The sequence below is a fragment of the Cherax quadricarinatus genome, chromosome 41 (assembly GCF_038502225.1).
Source record: "Cherax quadricarinatus isolate ZL_2023a chromosome 41, ASM3850222v1, whole genome shotgun sequence".
Lineage (NCBI taxonomy): Eukaryota > Metazoa > Arthropoda > Malacostraca > Decapoda > Parastacidae > Cherax > Cherax quadricarinatus.
This window is the reverse complement of record NC_091332.1, coordinates 528,271-548,631: the sequence shown is the minus strand read 5'-3', so window position 1 is coordinate 548,631 and position 20,361 is coordinate 528,271. Positions and strand designations below refer to the sequence as shown.

Sequence of the window (20,361 nt, the reverse complement as noted above, 5' to 3'; positions counted from 1 at the left end):
GGTATAAATTTAGTTATTGAAGTTGAGCATCAAGACTCGGGTGAAGGTGTTCACACGGGCCTCAGGCCGTCATTATCCTTCTATTTAACAATAATATTAAGAGTGGAGGCCACGTGAAGCTCGCTGGGATGATCACTAGTAAGAAGACCGTAGAACTCTCTCTCAGGCACCTCAAAGATCAAAATTTCGGCAAGATCCCGGAAGTCCAAAATGAGGTATTAATAAGTACTTACTGATGTAAAACAAAACATGTCGAACCGTCGGCTTTTTCCTTATTAAATTGTTGAACCTGCATATTTTGTTAAGTTGTTTCATGTTCTGGAGATGTGTAATATTTTACGGTACCTTCACTCTGCCTACAGACTGCCTTCACTCTGCTTACAGACTGCCGTCACTCTGCCTACAGACTGCTTCACTCTGCCTACAGACTGCCTTCACTCTGCCTACAGACTGCCTTCACTCTGCTTACAGACTGCCTTCACTCTGCCTACAGGCTGCTTCACTCTGCCTACAGACTGCCGTCACTCTGCCTACAGACTGCCTTCACTCTGCCTACAGACTGCCTTCACTCTGCCTACAGACTGCCTTCACTCTGCCTACAGACTGCCTTCACTCTGCTTACAGACTGCCTTCACTCTGCCTACAGACTGCCGTCACTCTGCCTACAGACTGCCTTCACTCTGCCTACAGACTGCCTTCACTCTGCCTACAGACTGCCTTCACTCTGCCTACAGACTACCTTCACTCTGCCTACAGACTGCCTTCACTCTGCCTACAGACTGCCTTCACAGAACTGCTAAATGCCTCAAATGATGTAGTGGAAGTTTTAGCAGTAAAGGTCGAGAACCAAAACCTAGTCATTGTGGTAGTCTACAAGCCTCCGGATGCAACATCCCAGCAATTCCAGGAACAGCTGTTAAAAATTGACCACTGTCTGGAAAATCTTCCAGCTCCTGCACCCAACATCTTGCTCCTGAGGGATTTCAACTTAAGGCACCTAAAATGGAGGAATATAGCAAATAATATTGTTGCAGTAATAACACCAGGAGGCAGCTCTGATGAAAACTCACACTCACATGAGCTTTTAAATCTCTGCACAAAATTCAATTTAAACCAGCAAATAATAGAGCCTACTAGACTGGAGAATACACTAGACCTCATCTTCACTAACAATGATGATCTGATAAGAAATGTCACCATATCAAAAACAATATACTCAGATCACAACATAATTGAGGTTCAGACATGTATGCGTGGAGCCCCAGACCGACATAATGAGACTAGTCACGAGGGAGCATTCACCAAATTCAACTTCAATAACAAAAACATAAAGTGGGACCAAGTAAACCAAGTCCTAACCGATATAAGCTGTGAAGATATACTAAGCAACACAGACCCCAACTTATGCCTAGAACAGATTAACTTGGTGGCACTCGATGTATGCACAAGGCTTATTCCTCTAAGAAAAAGGAGGAGTAGATGTAAAATAGAAAGAGATAGGCGCTCCTTTTACAGGCGACGGAAAAGAATAACAGAGCGGCTAAAAGAGGTCAATATATCTGAAATGCGTAGGGAGACACTGGTCAGAGAAATAGCAAGCATCGAACTCAAGCTAAAGGAATCTTATAGGAGTCAGGAATCGCGGGAAGAACTAAAAGCCATAAATGAAATCGAAAGGAACCCAGAGTATTTCTTCTCCTATGCCAAATCAAAGTCGAGAACAACGTCCAGTATTGGGCCCCTACTTAAACAAGATGGGTCCTACACAGATGACAGCAAGGAAATGAGTGAGCTACTCAAGTCCCAATATGACTCAGTTTTTAGCAAGCCGCTAACCAGACTGAGAGTCGAAGATCAAAATGAATTTTTTATGAGAGAGCCACAAAAATTGGTTAACACAAGCCTATCCGATGTTATCCTGACACCATATGACTTCGAACAGGCGATAAATGACATGCCCATGCACTCTGCCCCAGGGCCAGACTCATGGAACTCCGTGTTCATCAAGAACTGCAAGAAGCCCCTATCACGAGCCTTTTCTATCCTATGGAGAGGGAGCATGGACATGGGGGTCGTCCCACAGTTACTAAAAACAACAGACATAGCCCCACTCCACAAAGGGGGCAGTAAAGCAACAGCAAAGAACTACAGACCGATAGCACTAACATCCCGTATCATAAAAATCTTTGAAAGGGTCCTAAGAAACAAGATCACCACCCATCTAGAAACCCATCAGTTACACAACCCAGGGCAACATGGGTTTAGAACAGGTCGCTCCTGTCTGTCTCAACTATTGGATCACTACGACAAGGTCCTAAATGCACTAGAAGATAAAAAGAATGCAGATGTAATATATACAGACTTTGCAAAAGCCTTCGACAAGTGTGACCATGGCATAATAGCACACAAAATGCGTGCTAAAGGAATAACAGGAAAAGTCGGTCGATGGATCTATAATTTCCTCACTAACAGAACACAGAGAGTAGTCGTCAACAGAGTAAAGTCCGAGGCAGCTACGGTGAAAAGCTCTGTTCCACAAGGCACAGTACTCGCTCCCATCTTGTTCCTCATCCTCATATCCGACATAGACAAGGATGTCAGCCACAGCACCGTGTCTTCCTTTGCAGATGACACCCGAATCTGCATGACAGTGTCTTCCATTGCAGACACTGCAAGGCTCCAGGCGGACATCAACCGAATCTTTCAGTGGGCTGCAGAAAACAATATGAAGTTCAACGATGAGAAATTTCAATTACTCAGATATGGTAAACACGAGGAAATTAAATCTTCATCAGAGTACAAAACAAATTCTGGCCACAAAATAGAGCGAAACACCAACGTCAAAGACCTGGGAGTGATCATGTCGGAGGACCTCACCTTCAAGGACCATAACATTGTATCAATCGCATCTGCTAGAAAAATGACAGGATGGATAATGAGAACCTTCAAAACTAGGGAGGCCAAGCCCATGATGACACTCTTCAGGTCACTTGTTCTATTTAGGCTGGAATATTGCTGCACACTAACAGCACCTTTCAAGGCAGGTGAAATTGCTGACCTAGAAAATGTACAGAGAACCTTCACGGCGCGCATAACGGAGATAAAACACCTCAATTACTGGGAGCGCTTGAGGTTCCTAACCTGCATTCCCTTGAATGCAGGCGGGAGAGATACATGATTATATACACCTGGAAAATCCTAGAGGGACTAGTACCGAACTTGCACACGAAAATCACTCACTACGAAAGCAAAAGACTTGTCAGATGATGATGCAACATCCCCCCAATGAAAAGCAGGGGTGTCACTAGCACGTTAAAGAGACCATACAATAAGTGTCAGGGGCCCAAGACTGTTCAACTGCTTCCCAGCATACATAAGGGGGATTACCAACAGACCCCTGGCAGTCTTCAAGCTGGCACTGGACAAGCACCTAAAGTCGGTTCCTGACCAGCTGGGCTGTGGCTCATACGTTGGTTTGCGTGCAGCCAGCAGCAACAGCCTGGTTGATCAGGCTCTGATCCACCAGGAGGCCTGGTCACAGACCGGGCCGCGGGGGCGTTGACCCCTGGAATTCTCTCCAGGTAAACTCCAGGTAAACTCTGCCTACAGACTGCTTCACTCTGCCTAAAGACTGCCTTCACTCTGCCTACAGACTGCTTTTACTCTGCCTACAGACTGCTTTTACTCTGCCTATAGACTGCCTTCTCTATGCTTACAGACTTTCATTCAATTGTTGGCTCAGTTGATAAAGTCCTCAACTCTCACACTGAGTGACTGAGGTTCACTTCCCAGCACAGTCTACTGTTGTGGGTGGCATCCTGGGGGACTGGATTAAGGGACCCCACAGAAAATAAGACCAAGAGTCCCTGATGATGCATGGACTTTATAGGGTTATCCTGGGTTGCTAACCTTCTAGGTTAGTGATATGAACTCCATCTTATCTCATCCCAACACTTGTTTAGGAAATCTGCTGCTTCTAATTTTGTTGGACCTCTTCTGCATTTGAAACCATTGATCATGGATTACTGATAAGTGATCCTTTCGGCTGTGTTCTTAGGGATACTGTATTGTCGCTTCTGAAATCATATCTTTCTTTTTGGTCATGAGTAAGTAAGTTTATTTAGGCACAGGTACACATAAGTGCAGTGGACCCTAATCCGTTCCTGAGAGCTATCGAATGTCGAAAATATCGAAAGTCGAATTAATTTTCCCCATAAGAAATAATGGAAATCAAATTAATCCGTGCAAGACACCCAAAAGTATGAAAAAAAAAATTTTACCACATGAAATATTAAGTTTAATGCAATAGAATAATTACAATAACAACAATAACAATAGATTAATAACAATAGAATAATTGACACTTACCTTTAATGAAGATCTGGTGATGATTGATGGGATGGGAGGAGAGGAGAGTGTGGATGGCGTTAGTGTTTAGAAGGGGAATCCCCTTCCATTAGAACTTGAACTGTCAGCCTCACCATGCCTTACCACACTGTGTATGCCACTACGATTCTTAAATCTTTCAAACCAACCTTTGCTGGCCTTAACTTCACTCACATCACCACTAGTTGCAGGCAATTTCTTTACCAAATCATCATGCACTCCGACACATGCACTCCACTTTCGTACTTTGCAATTATCTCTTTCTTCATTTCAATAGTCATTAACACCTTTTTTCTCGAAGCGTTGGCACTAGAAACTTTCTTGGGGCCCATGGTTACTTATTTTGCAGAAACAAGCACCAAAAAACAGTGATAATATGGATAATATGGAATGTACTAAATGTATCCTTAGATGCGCGTGCACTGGCTGGCTTGTAAACACTGGCACACACAGGGCAGTTCAGGCCACACGTGGACACGTCTCGTACGAATCGTATCGAATGTCGGGTTTTCCATCGAATGTCGAGGCAAAATTTTTGCGTTAAAATGCATCGAATGTCAGATTTATCGAATGCTGATGCCATCGAACGTTGGGGGTCCACTGTACAATTATCATGCATAGTGTAAATTATCTAAGATAACTCAAAACAGTCAGGCAAAGTGACCTATTTGCCTTATTTTGCCAGATAAGGCAAATAAAAATTTGTGTATGCAATAATTTTGCAAAAATCATTCTGAACCCAACATAAAAAATATATTTCATTGTGTTTGTTTATTATTAAATTATTGTAAACCTTTATAAAATATATTTAGTTGGATTAGGGTAAAATAGATTGTGTTTGTTATACAATAAGGTTAGGTAAGTTTTCTAAGGTTCTTTTGGTACAATATTATTAACTTTTACATTAACCCTTAAACTATTGAAATGTAGATCTACGTTTACATGTGTAGTGCTCCGAACGTTGATCTATGTTCACGTGCGTAGCGCTCCGAATGTAGATCTGTGTTTTTTTTTTACTGCTTTCAAATGGAGAAAATGAAGGTCGGAGCACTACGCACATGAACACAGGTCTACGTTTGGACACTTGAACCCCTTGACTGTCGCAACCCCAAATCGTGAGGTGTCTCCTGGTGTCGCAAAATTTCCCCCCCCCCCCAAAAAAAAAAAAAATTTTTTTTCTTATGAAATGATAGAGAATCTTTTCCCGACTGTAATGACACCAAAAGAACAAAATTTGATGGAAAACTGATGGAATTACGCTCTCGCGAAGTTAGTGACCAGCGATATTTACGAATCGAAGATTTTGCCCACTTTGAGCCCTATTTTCGGCTAATTGCATTGTTCCAGTTGACCAAACTCAGTTATTTCTTTAGAACTCCATTTCTTATATCGATTGAGTACAAGAGAGTACCCATTTACCGATTTCAACTACCCAATAATGTGGTTAGAAATTTGCAATTTGGCCAGTTTCACGAAAATTAAAAAATATGAAAATTTCAAAATAGGGTCCAGAATGAACAGTGCAGACATTCCTGGCTCTAAAATAACATTTTCTTTGTTCATCAGTCACGTCTCCAGGCCCCTCTGATATTACTCTTGCTTTCTATTTTTATTTTTTTTTTCAAACAAATAATAGAAGATTTACTGTTATGCAGACTGCTGGAATATTGTAATAATTGTATAAATAATGTCAACCCATTCATGACTGCATATTAGAATGGCTACTTGGACATTTATTGGAAAATGACATCATTTGTTTACTTTTGAACATCGGCAAAAATCAAACATTTCCCCTACTTTGAGCTCCATTTCAAGGTTCTTTTCATAGTAAAACCAATCAAAATCACCTCTATTTCTATAATATGTTTTCCATTCTATCAAATGAGATCAAGAAAATGAGAATACAACCATAAATACTATATGAAAGTAGACCACAAAGTCAGCATTTTAATAAAAAAAAAAAGTCGGAGTTTTTTTCTCATTATGCAGTGCATGTTGCAGGATTTTCTTTTATATGGTGCACACTGACCACACAGACCCATTCTCTCACATGTGGGCCTACCAGCTTTCTCCTGCTTGATTTGAAGCCACTAGAATTTATGAGTACTGTATGTATACATAAAAAATGGTGGCTTGTAAGATGTATATATACGACCAAAACAGTCAAGGGTTAAGGGTTAACATAAATGAAAAAATATATCTTTAAACGTATAACAGAAAATTTTAGACAGTTCTTGCTAATTGACTATACAGTTGAACCTCGGCTTATGAATTCAATCCGTTCCATGACCTCGTTCGTATCCCGATTTGTTCGTATGCTGAGTCAATTTTCCTCATTTAACCCTTTCAGGGTCGGCAGGCCCTCTCCGAAACTTGTTCTCAGGATCGGAAATTTTTCGAAAAAAAAAAAAAATTCTCATGAAATAATAGAGAATCTTTCCCCAATCATAATAACACCAAAAGTATGAAATTTGATGGAAAACTTACGGACTTATGCTCTCACAGAGTTAGCGGTGTTGACAATGTTTACGCATCGGCGATTTTTGCCCACTTTGAGCCCTATTTTCGGCCAATTCCAGTGTACCAGTCGACAAAAATCATAACTATTTCGCTAGAACTCCATTTTTTTCTATCAAATGAGTACAAGAAACCACTCATTTACCAATTTCAACTATCCAATAAAGTGGTCTGAAATTGGCAATTCTGCCAATTTCACACAAATTTCAAAAGATGCCAATTTTCAAATAGGGTCCAGAATATACAAGACAGACATTCCTGGCACTAAAATAATATTTACTCTGTTCATTAGTCACATCTCCAGGCCTCTGTTATATTTCTTTTGCTTTCCACTTTCAATTGTTATTCTCAAAAAAATAGAAGATTTACTGTTATGCAGACTACTGCATTAGTATAGAAATGGTGTAAAAATGGTATAAATAATATCAGCGCACTTGTGAAAGAATATTAGACTCACCAGTTGACGTGTATTGGACACGTGGCTTGATTTATTTACTTTTGAACTTTGGCAAAAATCGAACATTTCTGCTATTTTGAGCTCAATTTCAAGGTACTTTTCATTGTGAAACAAATAAAAATCATCTCAATTTCCATAATATGTCTTCCATTCTATAAAATGAGACCAGGAAAACTGGAATACAACCATAAATAGCATACGAAAATACACTGCAAAGTCGCTGTTTTAAACCAGAAACACGGTTGGAGTTTTTTTTTTCTCATGCACTGTGTGCTGCAGGATTTTTTTTTATACTGCACACACTGACCACATAGACCCATTCTTTCATATGTAGGCCTACCAGCTTTCTCTCACTAGATCTGAAGGCACTAGAATTTAGGCATTCTAGTACGTCAATAACCATGGTGCGTAAGCCGTACTAGTACGTCGGAAACCCTGAAAGGGTTAAAAATAGGAATTACATTAGCCATCTTCCACATATCAGACACTACACCTGTTTGAAGAGATAAATTGAAAATATTAGTTAATGGTTCACAGAGTTCCGTTTTGCATTCTTTAACCCTTTCGGGATTTCCGACGTACTAGTACGGCTTATGCGCCAGGGTTTTTGATGTACTAGTACACATAAATTCTAGTGCCCTCAAATCTAGCAAGAGAAAGCTGGTAGGCCTACATATGAAAGAATGGGTCTATATGGTCAGTGTGCACAGTATAAAAAAAAGCCTGCAGCACAGTGCGTAATGAGAAAAAAAAAAACTTTGACATGTTTATGGTTTAAAACAGCGACTTTGCACTGTATTTTTGTGTGGTATTTATGGTTGTATTCTAGTTTTCCTGGCCTTATTTTATAGAATGGAAGACATATTACAGAAATTAAGATGATTTTGATTGGTTTTACAATGTTAAAAGTACCTTGAAATTGAGCTCAAAGTAGCAGAAATGTTTGATTTTTGCCAAAGTTCAAAAGCAAACAAATCATGCCACGCGTCCAATACACGTCAACTGGTGAATCTAATATTCTTTCACAAGTGCGCTGGTATTATTTATACCATTTCTACACTAATACAGTAGTCTGCATAACAGTAAATCTTCTATTTTTTTGTGAAAATAAAAATTCAAAGTGGAAAGCAAAAGAAATGTAAGAGGAGCATGGGTATGTGACTAATGAACAGAGGAAATGTTATTTTAGTGCCAGGAATGTCTTTCTTGTTTATTCTGGACCCTATTTGGAAATTGGCATCTTTTGAAATTTTTGTGAAATTGACAAAATTGCCAAATTCTGACCACTTTATTGGATAGTTGAAATAGGTAAATGGGTGGTTTCTTGTACTCATTCGATAGAAAAATGGAGTTCTAGCGAAATAGTTATGATTTTTATCGACTAGTACACTGGAATTGGCCGAAAATAGGGCTCAAAGTGGGCAAAATCGCTGATGCGTAAACATCGTCGAGACCACTAACTTCGCGAGAGGATAATTCCGTAAGTTTTCCATCAAATTTCATACTTTTGGTGTCATTATGATCGGGAAAAGGTTCTTTATCTTTTCGTAAGAAAAAATAATTTTTTTTTTTTTTTAAATTTTGGTCGACCCTGAGAACAAGTCTCTGAGAGGGCCTGGCGACCCTCAAAGGGTTAAGAACCCTTGAAAGAAGCTCATCAGGACCCGGCGATTTATTTTGTTTCAGTCAGTCTATTTGTTGCATAACCATTTCACTAGTGACTGTGATGTTACATAATTTATCTTCTTCAGGCCCACTATAAAAATTAATTACCGGGATATTGTTAGTGTCTTCCTGTGTAAAAACTGAGAGAAAATAATTATTTAAAATTGAGCACATTTCGTTCTCTTTGTCAGTAAGATGCCCATAGTTATTTTTAAGGGGCCCTATCTTATCTCTAACTTTTGTTCTATGCACCTGGAAAAAACTTTTTGGGTTAGTTTTCGAATCCCGTTTAGCTTTTCTTATCCTCTTTTTAACACTCTTAATGTCAATATACCGATTCATAAAATGACCCTCACCTCTTTTGATATGTCTATAAATTCCTTTCTTCTGCCTTAAAAGATATTTGAGCCTATTATTCATCCATTTTGGGTCATTTTTACTCGATCTAATTTCTTTATATGGGATAAATGTTCTTTGAGCAGCACGTACGTATAGTGTTCAGAAAACTGTCATACTGATAGCTCTCTTCGTTACCCCAGTTAACAGATGATAAGTGTTCTCTTAAGCCCATTGTAATCTGCTAAGCGAAAATCTGGGACCATTACTGAATTATCCCTACTGTCATACTTTCCATTCTATGCTAAAGGTAATTGATTTGTAATCGCTTGTGCCGAGTTCCTCTGTAATTTCTAAATTATTAACAAGGGTTTCCCTGTTTGCCAGAACCAAGTCAAGCAGGTTATTTCCCCTTGTAGGTTCTGTCACAAACTGCTTCAAAAAACAGTCCTGAACTACTTCTAAGAAGTCATTTGATTCTAAATTCCCAGTCAAGAAATTCCAATCAATCTGACTCAAGTTAAAGTCCCCTAGAATTACTACATTATCGTGCCTTGTGGCCTTAGCAATTTCCTCCCATAGTAATCTCCCTTGGTCCCTATCTAAGTTAGGGGGATGGTATATCACTCCTAAAATCAATTTTTCATGCCCTTCTGAAAATTCTATCCAGACAGACTCTGTATGTGTTACTTCAGACTTAATACCTGTTTTTATGCAACAGTTCAAGCGATCACAGACATACAGTGCCACCCCACCCCTGTTCCCGATACTTCTATTTAAAAACCTTGAATGTGACATTCTGCAGGCATGTCCCGACTTTTGGAATTAAACCATGTCTCAGTGATGGCAAATACATCAATGTTACCTGCACTAGCAACTAATTTCAACTCATCCATCTTATTCCTAGCACTACGGCTATTAGCATAATATATTTTTAAAGACCCTCCTTTCTCTTTACCCTTCCTGCTCATTTCCATTTTTCCACTAAACATATTACTGTCCTTGTCACCTAGTGCCACTGGCTTTCCAGTATCCACCTCATTCTGCCTATTACTAGTTCCCCTAGAACTCATAATATTTCTACACTGGCACTTCACTGTATTCCCGCCAAAACCCATACCACTAACTATTCCTAATTTAAAGCCCTAACAGCTCCCTCCACTGCAGTTGCCAGTGCCCCCACCCCAGACCTAGATAAGTGAACCCCATCCCAGGCATACATGTCATTTCTGCCATAGAAGAGGTCCCAGTTGTCAATGAATGTTACCGCATTTTCCTTACAGTATTTGTCCAGCCAGCAATTGACACCAGTTGCCCTGGACAACCATTCATTTCCAACTCCTCTCCTTGGCAAAATACCACATATGACAGGGTTCCCATCCTTCTTCCTAATTATTTCTATTGCTGACCTATACCTGCTAATCAGGTCCTCACTCCTACGTCTGCCAACATCGTTGCCTCCCGCACTGAGGCAGATAATAGGATTGCTCCCATTACCTTTCATGATGTCGTCCAGATGGCTAACAATATCCCCCATCCCCAGCCCCTGGAAAACATACCCTCTGCCTCCTCATCCTGTCCCTAAGACAAAAGGCCTTATCCATAAACTTAACCTGACTGTCTCCAACTAAAACAATGTTCTTACCTTCACTTGTGGAATTCGTCGTGACGTTCTCAATGGTCTTCGTTGGGGTTTCAAGGAATATTTCACTCACATCTGCTAATGCTTCCTTTGAGCTTGTGACGTTCCCAGTAGACAACCCACATTCATCAGGTAGCACTGAAAATGGGTTGGAAGTTTCCATAGTAGTCTTCTGGTTCTTCGTTGTTTCTGCCTCTCCAACAGTCTTCTTGATCCTCAGCTTGGTTCCATGTTGCCCGGCCACTGACCAGGTTTCCCTCTTAACCTGAGGACTCAACAGGAGGATTACTATGAATCTTCTTGTTCTCCTCCGTTAATCGCCATATCTCCAGCTTAGCAACCCTAAGCTTCTCTTTTAGCTGCTGGTAGAGTTGCTCAAGAGAGGGCATCTTGGTTTAGATTCACAGAGAGCACACAAACAAGTCTTCACAGAGCTAAGTACAGGTCACAGAGCAGAGAGCACACTCGACACATCCTCACTGAGCTAAGTATTCTGTTAGTGGGTTGGATCTGTGAAAGACCTGCCTAGTATGGGCCAACAGACCTACTGCAGTATTCCTCCTCTCTAATGTTATTATGTACCCATGATGCCAATCATACCCATCTCCTCCCACTCATATATTTGTCCAATCTATCTTTAACCCTTAAACGGTCCAAACAGATCGACATTCAAATTCGTAGTGCTACAAAAGTAGATCTACTTTTTTTACATATTTTCAAATATAACAAAAAAAAATGTAGATAAAAGTTTTTTACACGTTTTCACATGTAAAACAAACAAAAAAAATCTACATTTTTTTGCGTACTTTCGGATGTTGAAAAAACGTATATATACGTTTGGACCATTTAAGGGTTAAAGCTACCCAAGGTTCTATTGAAGCTAAAACCTTGGGTAGTTTCAAATTTAGGTTGGATAAATACATGAGTGGGACTTGCACATGATTAAATAGGATTATTAACAGGATTATTAAACCATTTATCACAGGATTATTAAAGCTTATTGCTTGGGTAGCATTTATTCTGTTAGTGGGCTGGACTTGTGAAGGATCTGCCAAGTATGGGCCAACAAACCTGCTGCATTGTTCCTTCTTTCATATGTTCTTATGTTGATGAGTGGAACAATCTCCCTAGTATGGTTACTGAGGCTAACACCTTGGGTAGTTTCAAATTTGTATTGGATAAATACATGCGTGAGAGGGGTTGGATGTGAGTGGAACTTGCACATGAGTAAATAGAATTATCAAAGCTAATTGCTTGGGTAGCATTGAAAATTGAGTTGGGAAAATATTCTTTTAGTGGGATGGATTGTGAAGGACCTGCCTAGCATGGGCCAACAGGCCTGCTGCAGTGTATTATTATTATTAGTAGGTATGTAATAATAACTTATTATATTATTATTATTATTATTATTATTATTAATTTAGGGAAGTGGAGCACAAATCTAATTCCCTTGATCAAGAGCCCCTCACCAAGGAACCTCCCTTGAGGGGGAAGTTCGCATCCTGAAATTTCGTTTGTATCCAGAAGCAAAAAAATCGATCGAGTGACTGTATCCTGAAAAATTCGCATGGTGGGGCATTCGTAAGCCGAGGTTCCACTGTATACAGTGGACCCCCGGTTAACGATATTTTTTCAATTCAGAAGTATGTTCAGGTGCCAGTACTGACCGAATTTGTTCCCATAAGGAATATTGTGAAGTAGATTAGTCCATTTCAGACCCCCAAACATACACGTACAAACGCACTTACATAAATACACTTACATAATTGGTCGCATTCGGAGGTGATCGTTATGCGGGGGTCCACTGTATTAATAATAACAATATCTGATCCTTTTTTAGTTTTGTTATATATTAAAAACTTATTTATAATTGCAGGCTATTCAGGCCCTGGCTGCTCCTCATGTTGAGTCATTTAACTTCTTCCTGGAGGAAGGTCTCCAGGCTCTTCTCTCAACCCTTCCTGCATTAGAATTTGAAATGCTGAGTGGAAGCAGAATTTCCCTGATGGTGACCGTAAGTTGTCCTTCCGCCATGAACACTTAGTACCTTGAGGATTCCTATTATTTATACTTCTTGATATGAAGCCGAGAATTTTATTAATTTTATTGTGAACATTTATGCACTGCTGTCTTGGTTTTAGATTTCTGCTAACCAGAACTCCTAAATCTTTTTTCACAGTCAGTGATATTAAGCTTAACATTATTTAGTTTATAAGTAGCTGGCCCAGTGGCTAACGCGTCGGTCTGGAGTTTTGAGACTTTGATCGGGGGTTCTAACCCCACCCGTGGTATGGTTTGTTTGCAATTGTGTCATTGCGATTTTGTGAGTCGTATAGAACTTTGCATTTATCTACATTAAACTGCATCTGCCACTCTTTGACCACTGCATCAATCTATTCAGATATTCCTGCTGTGCTGTACGTAGTGTGTTCGTCAGAATTTATTTGACAGCCTATTTTAGTGTCGTCAGCAAACTTGCTTATGTCGGTATTTATTCCCTCATTTATGTGGTTTATGTAAATTGTCAATAACAGAGGACCCATCACTGACTCCTGTGGAACACTGCTTGTGATGCTTCCCTATTCTGATTTCTCCCCATTTATGCAGACTCTCTGTTGTCTATCTGTCAACAACGCCTCTATCCAGGAAAAAATTTCTCCTATTTCGTGAGCCTCTACTTTCCTTAATAACCTCTGATGTGGAACTCTGTGAAAAGCCTTACTGAAGCCCATGTACACAATATCATATTCATTACCATGATCTACCTCCTCAGATACTTGAGTAAAAAAAAGTTAATAAATTTTTAAGGCAGGACTGCCCCTTTTTAAAACCATGCTGAGATTCATTAATCAGCTTATGTCTTGCAAGGTGCCTTCAAATAGCCTTGGCAGTTATTGATTCCATCAATTTTCCCACAATGGAGGTTAGCCTTATTGGTCTATAGTTCGAAGCTAATGAACTGTCTCCTGCTTTATAGATAGGTTCCTCCTTACATTCCTTTAAAACTCTTATGAACAGTTCATCAGGTCCTGGGGACTTATAAAGTTTTAATTTATCTATTTGCTCGAGAACCATGCCACTAATGACTTTGATCATGCATAACTTATTTTCCTCCTGTTCTACATAGTTTATTATTTATGGAATTTCATTGGTATTTTCCTGCATAAAAACTGAGAGGAAATGAGTGTTAAAACTTTTACACATTTTTTTATCAGTGTCAGTGAGCTGACCCAATTAGCTTTTGAGTGGGCCTATTTTGTCCTTGATCTTACTTCCATACTCCTGAAAGAAATCTTTTGGGTTAATCTTTGAATCTCTTGTGACTTTAACCTTATGAGGCCTGGTCACAGACTGGGCCATGGGGGGCATTGACCCCCAAAACTCTCTCTAGGTATACTCCAGGTAATAATCTCTCTTTGCTTTTCATATTCCCTTTTTTATTTCTCTTATTAATTGAATATATTGATTTCTTAACTGCCTATCTTTCCTTTTGATTTGTCTGTAAATACCTCTCTTTTGCCCTATGATATGATTTAATCAATTGTTTATCCATTTAGGGTCATTCTTGTTTGATCTAATTTCCCTATTTGAAACATAAGTAGTCTGAGCAGCTAGAACTATGCTTTGAAAAATGTCATATCAGCAACCAACCTGACCCATAATCAGGTCATTCCAATTCAATCCATCCAGATACTTTCTGAGTTCTACGAATTGGCCAAGCAGAAGTCGGGGAAATTGACTTGATTGTAGTTATTAAGGTAATTTCATGATATATTGAAACTGAGTGATTTGTGATCGCTTTCCCTAAGCTCATCATTAGCCTTAAGGTTATTAATTAGTAATTCCTTTTTGGCAAGAACTAAAGAGCAATGCTGAATCATATGAAGAAAGTTGCTGGACTCAAGATTTCCTGTCAAATTGCTCTAATCAACTTGTCTCCATTTAAAATCTCCCATCAGCACAACATTTTTATATTTAGATGCTTTGTGAATTTCGTTCCATACAAGTTTTCTGCATTTCTTACCAAGGCCTGGGGGCCTGTAAGTCACACCCAAGATTAATTTTTCACAACCCTCAAGAAACTGTAGCCAAACAGATTCTATGTCCAACACTTCTAATTTTTTTTTTTATTTTTTTTTTATTATCACACTGGCCAATTCCCACCAAGGCAGGGTGGCCCAAAAAAAAAAACTTTCACCATCATTCACTCCATCACTGTCTTGCCAGAAGGATGCTTTACACTACAGTTTTTAAACTGCAACATTAACACCCCTCCTTCAGAGTGCAGGCACTGTACTTCCCATCTCCAGGACTCAAGTCCGGCCTGCCAGTTTCCCTGAACCCCTTCATAAATGTTACTTTGCTCACACTCCAACAGCATGTCAAGTATTAAAAACCATTTGTCTCCATTCACTCCTATCAAACACGCTCACGCATGCCTGCTGGAAGTCCAAGCCCCTCGCACACAAAACCTCCTTTACCCCCTCCCTCCAACCTTTCCTAGGCCGACCCCTACCCCCCCTTCCTTCTACTACAGACTGATACACTCTTGAAGTCACTCTGTTTCGCTCCATTCTCTCTACATGTCCGAACCACCTCAACAATCCTTCCTCAGCCCTCTGGACAACAGTTTTGGTAATCCCGCACCTCCTCCTAACTTCCAAACTATGAATTCTCTGCATTATATTCACACCACACATTGCCCTCAGACATGACATCTCCACTGCCTCCAGCCTTCTCCTTGCTGCAACATTCATCACCCATGCTTCACACCCATATAAGAGCGTTGGTAAAACTATACTCTCATACATTCCCCTCTTTGCCTCCAAGGACAAAGTTCTTTGTCTCCACAGACTCCTAAGTGCACCACTCACCCTTTTCCCCTCATCAATTCTATGATTCACCTCATCTTTCATAGACCCATCCGCTGACACGTCCACTCCCAAATATCTGAATACATTCACCTCCTCCATACTCTCTCCCTCCAATCTGATATTCAATCTTTCATCACCTAATCTTTTTGTTATCCTCATTACCTTACTCTTTCCTGTATTCTCTTTTAATTTTCTTCTTTTGCACACCCTACCAAATTCATCCACCAATCTCTGCAACTTCTCTTCAGAATCTCCCAAGAGCACAGTGTCATCAGCAAAGAGCAACTGTGACAACTCCCACTTTGTGTGTGATTCTTTATCTTTTAACTCCACGCCTCTTGCCAAGACCCTCGCATTTACTTCTCTTACAACCCCATCTATAAATATATTAAACAACCACGGTGACATCACACATCCTTGTCTAAGGCCTACTTTTACTGGGAAATAATTTCCCTCTTTCCTACATACTCTAACTTGAGCCTCACTATCCTCGTAAAAACTCTTCACTGCTTTCAGTAACCTACCTCCTACACCATACACCTGCAACATCTGCCACATTGCCCCCCTATCCACCCTGTCATACACCTTTTCCAAATCCATAAATGCCACAAAGACCTCTTTAGCCTTATCTAAATACTGTTCACTTATATGTTTCACTCTAAACACCTGGTCCACACACCCCCTACCTTTCCTAAAGCCAAGTCCAACACTTCTAATTTTATATCATGTCTAATATAACAATTTAAGTTATTTCTGACATTCATCAACACTCCACCACCCTTCCTGTTGACCCTGTCAGTGTGAAATAATTAATAGCCCTGTATGTGGCATTCAGAAGGCATTTCTCTGTCTTTCAGGTTGATCCAGATTTCTCTTATAGCAATAATATCTGTCCTTCCTGCACATGCAATTAATCTTAGCTGATCTATCTGAGTTTGTATACTCCTACTATTATTATAGTAAATCTTGGGGAGCTAGTCACTCGCTGCTCTTTACTGTCTCTGTTTGTTGACCAGATGCATTTCCTTTATTAGTAACTTTATGACTTGTCCTAGACAAGTCAGCAATAGCCCCCCTCCATCGAGTTGGCTAATGCTACCACTCTTGCCCCAGATAGATGTACCACATCCCTTGCATACATATCATATTTGCCATAGAAATTGTCTTATGGAAGATAATATTAAATTTCAGGATATTACGGTTGGAAAGCCCAGGCTACCACCTGGAGTTGCAGAAGTCTCAAACCTCGATATTTACCCTAAAGAATGTGTTGAACGTGGTGGCTCATACACTGCACCAGCCAGCGCAGTGATAGAGTGGACTTGTGATAACGAAGAAGTGTTATCGTTCAGACAGTCACTGGGAGACTTACCTATTATGATCAAAGTAAGTATAAGTTATCAAACTTGTGAGATAATTAATGTGCTATTGGAGTATTAGAAAATGTTAATGATAAGAGTATAATCTAGTTCAGTAATTCAAAGCCAGTATCCCTAAAAGAGGAGGGGGCCTTGATGCAAGTGTATTGCTTTTAATACAAGAAATTTGACTTTCTATCCCCTTCTGTGTCTCAAACCTGATTACCCTTAATACGTCAAGTGCTGTATGACGCCTTTATATTTAACACTTACCTATAAAATTACTATTATTGTCCTGAGCTTGTTTACCAGAGGACCTACTGATTGTTTATCCTATACACAGCCCTCATTGGTGCTGCAACCCACTCTATGGAAAACACTAATCTGTAGTAGAATATGTTGGCTAAAGACTAATGTTAATAATACAGTACAATTATATGGGATTTTGATTATGTTAGATGAACCTGTTTATTCACATAGTTGTGTACATACATGCCATAATCACTGTTACTAAATTTATTCACATACCAGTAGTAGTAGTAGTAGTTGTGTATGACCAAGTAGTATGACCAAGTTTAGGAACATGTTGAGTTTGATAGCTGTGTGCATATATGGTATTACCAGATAAGCAATTTTCTGGAGATAGGGAATGACTCTCCCAACTGGTAAGATAAATTATAATAGAAAAATGAAGATCAAGGCAATCAGTGAACTCCAACCTTTGAAGGCACCTTCAAAATTATATAGCAGCATGGGAAACTGATACCTCTACTATCCTGCAGAATGTTCACACCACTGTATTAGCCATTTCATTTGCTATGCCTCCAAAATGCATAGAATGAGGAAAGAATTGATTTAAGTACTTCATATAATACAATTGCAAGACAGGCATAAATAAAGAACATACAATTGACCATCGGTTAAGACAGTTACGTTTTTGAGAATGGCATCTTCAAAGATGAACTGAAGAACATATTGGAAAAATAAGGTTACTTATGTCAGACCTCCCCAGAAATGGCAAATATCATTTGGTCTCTAAATTATTAAAAAAAAAAAAAAGATAATGTTATTGTAGTTGGATGTAGTTATGTGTCATGTTTAATTAACTCTTTCACTGTTGTTTACATAGGTCTGTGTCATTGATGCCAGCATCACTTGTGTAGAACTATGTCATTGATGCCAGTATCACTCATTTAGAACTGTCATTAATGACAGCATCACACACAGATCTACATCATTGATGCCAGCATCACACATAGATTTCTGTCACTGATGCCAGCATCACTCATGTATCTCTACATCATTGATGCCAGCATCAATACAATCACCGTGTTAGTGTGGGACTCCTTGACACTGTAATTCAGTGTACACTTGCTTTTTAATTCATGATTATTGTCTTAGATTATAATTTCATAATTGTGAGACTGTAGGTGTATTTTAACTGTGGCCACTTTTAACATTTCCAGTCCAAGAACTGTAATCTGCACAACCTGACTCCAGAGGAGCTAGTCAAGCATGGTGAGCTAGTCAACGAGACTGGTGGCTACTTCATCGTCAATGGTGCTTATCGAGTTCTAAGGTGCAATATGCAGTTTTGCTCTTCTGCCGTTTGCTATTAGAGTTGTGATAACTTATTTGAGATTACCTGTTTGTGTCCTAAAGAATTGCTGAGAGACTGATTACTTCATATTTTGTATATAATTCTTAACATTATGTCCTTGCATTGATAAAGCCACTAGTTGGCATAATTTGTACAAATAAAGATACCCAGATGTTGCACATGTGTCTAATTCTTTATTATTTACAGTGCAGGTCACATTCCTGAAAATTCGATGAATATGAGTATAGAATTGCCCTCCACAGACCTCCAAAAATGCCAATTTTTTTTATTTTAAATGCCTTTTTACATTAAAAACAATAGGCAGCAACAGCCTTGTTGACCAGGCAAACAGCAGACAGGCCAGGTTCATCTGGCTACAGGCGAGGAGGGTTAATGTGGGGCTACTGGGCCAAACTTGGATGTAGTGAATTTTATCATCTGGTATATCTATGTCTGGGAAGGGGCTCCATGTATGTATGTAAAATAGTTTTTAATACATTTGTTTTCATTATTTTTCTGGTTGTTTTCATTGAATTCTTGTTCATTCATTGCTGTTTCCTGTTTAGTGCACATTTTTCATATTCATATATGCTGTGCAAAAGATTTTGTTTAATGTGGTACATTTTTTCTGCAGAATGTTATCAACAAACCGTAGAAACTATCCTATTGCCATAACCAGAGACGCTTGGAAAAAGAGAGGTGCAGGTTTCACAGACAAGGGCCTCTTAATGCGATGTGTGCAGGAAGATCAGGTAAGCAGCAGTTGTTGAGGAGTAAACATGTAGGTGCTCTTAATTTTGCTTCTTCATGTTGTAATTGTATTTTGTGTAATTTAAAATCTTGACTGTCACTGCTTTATTATTAAAGATCACTTCTTGTGATATTTTTAGCATTGGAAAGCTGTTTAAATGGCTGCAGAAGAGTTTTTATTGGATCACTCAATCTTTTAAAGTTGATCAGGCTGTTAAGTTTAGCTGTTTTTTCAGGATTAAATATTCAAAAATCTTTTTTTGCAGTTCTCTTCAGTGAATGAGCTTCACTACTTGACAACAGGAGGAGCCAAGCTCTCATTTCTTTTGGGAAAACAGCTCTATGTAATACCACTTATCATGTGTCTAAAGGCCTTAATGGATTTAACTGACCATCAGATTTATCTTCACCTTATCAGGGGCCGTGAGACTGACAAATATTTTTCCGAGTAAGTAACATTGAAGTTTTCATTGACAAGATGGGTATCAACCCAGGTAAGGTATAGCTCTTATCTTTCAAAGAATATGAAACTCCATTTCCATAGTTACACTATTTATTTTAAAATCAAATCAAATCCTTTATTTCTTTGTACAGTACAATGTGTAGTTTACATGTAATAAAATATTGCCAAGCACAAAGAAAGGCACTAGAATGCATGAGCATTTTGGGTAGAATAACACTAATGCTTACAGGTTCCTTAAAATTAGACATAGGTTACAAAGTGGTAAATTTTAATTATGTATTATTACAACAGTAGAAGGTAGCAAAATTTATAA

General features: G+C 39.1%; 1 protein-coding gene across 2 annotated transcripts in view; it reads left to right on the top strand.

The window, feature by feature from the left end:
* The window catches only part of Polr1B (RNA polymerase I subunit Rpl135), a 91,261-nt gene continuing 70,900 nt past the window's right edge, over positions 1-20,361 (top strand). The window contains exons 1-6 of one of the 2 annotated variants that reach the window (XM_053786719.2): positions 4-215; positions 12,880-13,017; positions 17,069-17,263; positions 18,702-18,814; positions 19,470-19,587; positions 19,852-20,033. In XM_053786719.2, the coding sequence (XP_053642694.2) occupies positions 129-215; positions 12,880-13,017; positions 17,069-17,263; positions 18,702-18,814; positions 19,470-19,587; positions 19,852-20,033 (833 nt within the window). In that variant the 5' untranslated portion in view covers positions 4-128. Of the gene's footprint in view, positions 216-12,879; positions 13,018-17,068; positions 17,264-18,701; positions 18,815-19,469; positions 19,588-19,851; positions 20,034-20,361 lie in introns of both variants that reach the window. The other variant, XM_070092860.1, reaches the window with a different exon arrangement.